The following is a 3,732-nucleotide window of genomic DNA, read 5'->3' as shown; positions in this document are numbered from 1 at the left end:
GCTTTGTTTCTACACAAGTCCCTCCCCCCACAAACCCGTCTTTACTGATCTGTTATGAAAGTATAGCGTGCAGCAGAAAAGAGGCAGGCAATCAGCAACGATCACCGCATTTGTGCCGTTTTGTCTGACAGGGTTTTTGAGGAACTGAAAAAAAAAAAAGTTTGTATCTACACCCCGGATGCAACTAAAACCAGATGCCTATGTCAGAACTTTTTTTTATTGAATTGGTTTTACAAAAGCAAAGAGATACATAGACTTTTACAATTACCAGCTAAAACCTGACAGATTAAGACAGACTTACATATATAAAAAAAAGTTGAAGTGCCCTGTAATAGTCTGAGTTTTCTTAATGCGTTTGTGCAATACACTGCCAAAAAACATGAGAAAAAAAGAAAGAGGAAACACAGAAGCAGAGATAAGTTTTCAATGTAGCTTATTTAAACTTGCAACAGTTTGAAAGGGTTTTTCTACAGAGCAACAACTTATCTGATTACTATTTGTAAAAATGAATAAAAAAAATGTATCTAAATAATTGGGAAATGTTGATCTCATGAGAAACCAGCTCTCATAAACATGTTTGAGGACAGCAAAAAGAAAAATTCAAACATTTTTCAATGTTTTACATTTGATTTAAAACTGTAAACCAGGTCGGGTCCAGATACTGCAGCAGAGAACGGTGGCTGATCTCTGTAAACGGGTTCAAGTGAGTGAAAAGATTTAAACGACTGTAAATGATGCTTCCAAGAAACTTTCTCGTCTTCCTCACATTGGATACCATCTACCAAGATTTCACAGTTGATTAGCCAAACACACACACACACAAGTTCTAATTCCTAAACAAATGGTTGGGATATCAAGTTGTCCACAGCGATCAGCAATAAGGTCCTTCACATTCTGAAGCTACCTGAATGTGGATCAACATGCAAGAGTTTCCTCAGTTTTAAGGAAAAATGCTTCCCTTATTCATTGAGTCACAATTCAGTTTTTATAAAATCAGTACAAAGGCGGACTTTTTAAACTCTTTCAAATTATAAAATTTTTTCACCAGAGTATCTATAAAATTGAATGAAGACTTGAGAAACGTTGCACTGCCACTCGGTGGACAACAATAGCAAATACAACAGCATTTTTTCCCTGAGGTTAAGCTCAGAGTAAAGAAATGCAGAAAAAAAAATAAAAGGAAGTTTCTGCAAAGTAAGGATATTTCACTAAAAAATACAGACAAAGCTGTAAAAGTTTAAAACAATATCCAATTTTTTTTTATGTAAAAGAGGGATGCAAGCTTTTTGATGCAACTTTAAAAGAATTGCTTACGGTTTTTTAAAATAATTAGATGATACAAATATTGAACATCAATATTAATAGACTGATTAATGAGACAACACTGGCTCTCAGTCATAAACATTAATTCTACTTGCCATTTATGCAGCTGAAAACAGAAAAAATATTTTGTTTTCAGCTCATCCGTTCATTTCGTCATTTTAGATTCGAGCAAATTGCTGGAATGAGACTTTAAAAACTAAGTAACGTTTCAGCAAACTATCTCAGTTACAGCATGAATAATTCAAGTGCATCATACGATAAAAAGACAAAGAATCCTTTACAAGAAATAAAAATAAAGATTATCAATCAAACAAACAAAGGAAACAAAGCACAGAACAAAAATAGAGATTTCTTTTGTGTAAATGTGAGCACAAAAAAAGAAAAAAGGAATTCCTTCAAAAAGGTATAAAAATGCTTGAAAATACTGTTTCGGACTGCATGGTTTGGCAATATAGGAAAGTAAACTATTGGCAACGAACAACATGAACATAGACAGCAAAAATACTTTACACAGGGAAAAAAAATGGCAGGAATACTGATACAATGCGTTTTATCCTTTGATTTCAGTTCATTATTCCATTTTTGATGCAGAGACCAACTCCGACACCTAAACTGGGAAAATTAAACCCTTCAGCAGCTGTAAAGCGTCGCCGCTCCGTGGAGAAGCTCCCTTTGTCTTCATTCTTAAAGCGACACAGCCTGGAAATAAAAAAGCTCAGTTATCCTCCTCATCGTCGCTGACGAAGCTCCGTCGATCCAGACTCGTCTCCCTCTCCTTCAGGAATGTCTGTCTGATGGCCTCCAGCTCCGTCAGCTCCAGGCGAACCTTCTCTAGGTGAAAGGAGCGGCGGTTCTGGATTTGCCTCATAGGGAATGGGTTCATGTCCACGAAAGCAATGTTCATCAGCTTCCTGGAAAACAAAACAAAAAAATGACTTCTTATTAAAGTATTTTAAACCGCAGATAACATTACCCTCTTAGTTTTTGGGTGCTTCTCTAAATTGCAAGCCTGGATGTGAACTGTCTTATCTCAGCTACATGAATTTAAATCGTGTGCCTACAGCACCCCCTGCTGGTGAGCGTCACTGTTTTCCAACAATCTCACAAGCAACTGGATTTTTTTCTAATTCCCTCATGTAGAATGAAGATGAACTCTTGCAATTTGAGACAGAAGGGAAAATTGTTTATGAGATTGTGGAAAATTATACTTATTTAACATTTCAATCAATGCTGCACACTTAAAAAATACCTCTTTTTGTTGTTTGTTCATGCACAGAAAGGAGACCTGGGTTATCATTTCCTTCCTTACTGCTGCAGAAACATTGTTCTGAACAACACAAAACCTCCCTGATATCAAAGTGACCTGACCTTGAGTCCAGGATTGTGCGCGTGAAGTATCGAAGGTATTTAAAGATGGCCGTCGTGTCCTGCAGCTTTAAAAACTCTTCTTCTTGGTACTTGAAGAGGGCGAGAGCAAATCGAAATATGATCTGTAGAAGGAAAAACATATATAAAAACAAACATAACATCGTACGACTTTCTGTTTGCACCTCTCTGTGTTTAAAAAAAAAAAAAAAAAGCTGTTAAACTGTCCAAAAGCTGAAAGACGACAAACTCTCTCTATGGTGAATGCCACAAGTTTCACACAAAGTCTTCACAGACTCTCAGTAATTAAAAGGTGTTAGTCTAACTGTGATGTTTCCTTTACTCCTTTAGCAGGGCTCTACAGCGCTATGACCATGTTAAAAAAAAGTTTACGGTTTTCCTCGTCTCACCTTTGGCCCCTCGAATAGGAAGGCATCCCAGATCTTGAACAGGATGTCGCTCACCACGCTGTCCACAAACACTACCAGGAACCAGTTGAAGGTGATGAGGGAGAAATCCACTTTGTGCTGCTCAAAGTGGGCGTGAAGGCGCGGCAACTTCTCACTCATCAGGTCTTTGAACACACGCTGGTCGACCTACAGGAAGCAGACAGTCACATTTTACAGAAGTTGGAGGTCGAATCTAAGAGAGGAAACTAATCAGCCGTCAGATAAATATGAAAGCACTTAAAAAACTAAAAATATAATTAGGGCTCAAAAGATTAATCGATTATTGAAATGCTCGCCATCTGACTTAGTAACAGATTAATCGTTAACAGGAGCATACAGTCTCTAAGAAAGACCATTTGCTGAAAGAGCAGCATGCTCAGAGGAGCAATTCACCCAGAACTGTAAATATACAGCATATATTTTGCATTTGAGATGAAAAAAATAATACTTTGTCTGTACATATGTTCCACCCAAAACTCCTCAAGTGGCAGTTTTAGCTTCACCTAGGTTCAATTCGTAAAAAAAAAAAAAAAAAAAAAAAAAAAAAAAACTTCCTTTAAAACACCTTTTTTTTCCCACATATTTTGTTAAACAA

General features: G+C 36.8%; 1 protein-coding gene across 1 annotated transcript in view; it reads right to left on the bottom strand.

Moving 5' to 3' along the window:
* Nucleotides 1–1,667: 1,667 nt before the first annotated feature.
* Nucleotides 1,668–3,732, bottom strand: part of tbc1d2b (TBC1 domain family, member 2B) — an 18,990-nt gene continuing 16,925 nt past the window's right edge. Inside the window, exons 11-13 of the mRNA XM_015047487.1 lie at nt 3,099–3,284; nt 2,692–2,813; nt 1,668–2,234 (exon numbers count right to left, since the gene is read on the bottom strand). Of these exons, the coding sequence (XP_014902973.1) occupies nt 2,039–2,234; nt 2,692–2,813; nt 3,099–3,284 (504 nt within the window). The 3' untranslated portion in view covers nt 1,668–2,038. The remainder of the gene's footprint in view (nt 2,235–2,691; nt 2,814–3,098; nt 3,285–3,732) is intronic.

This window comes from Poecilia latipinna, unplaced genomic scaffold (assembly GCF_001443285.1).
Source record: "Poecilia latipinna isolate Pla-1442-1.1 unplaced genomic scaffold, P_latipinna-1.0 Scaffold828, whole genome shotgun sequence".
In the NCBI taxonomy this organism is placed as follows: domain Eukaryota; kingdom Metazoa; phylum Chordata; class Actinopteri; order Cyprinodontiformes; family Poeciliidae; genus Poecilia; species Poecilia latipinna.
The sequence above is the reverse complement of the archived record's forward strand: the minus strand, read 5'-3'. Positions and strand labels throughout refer to the sequence as shown.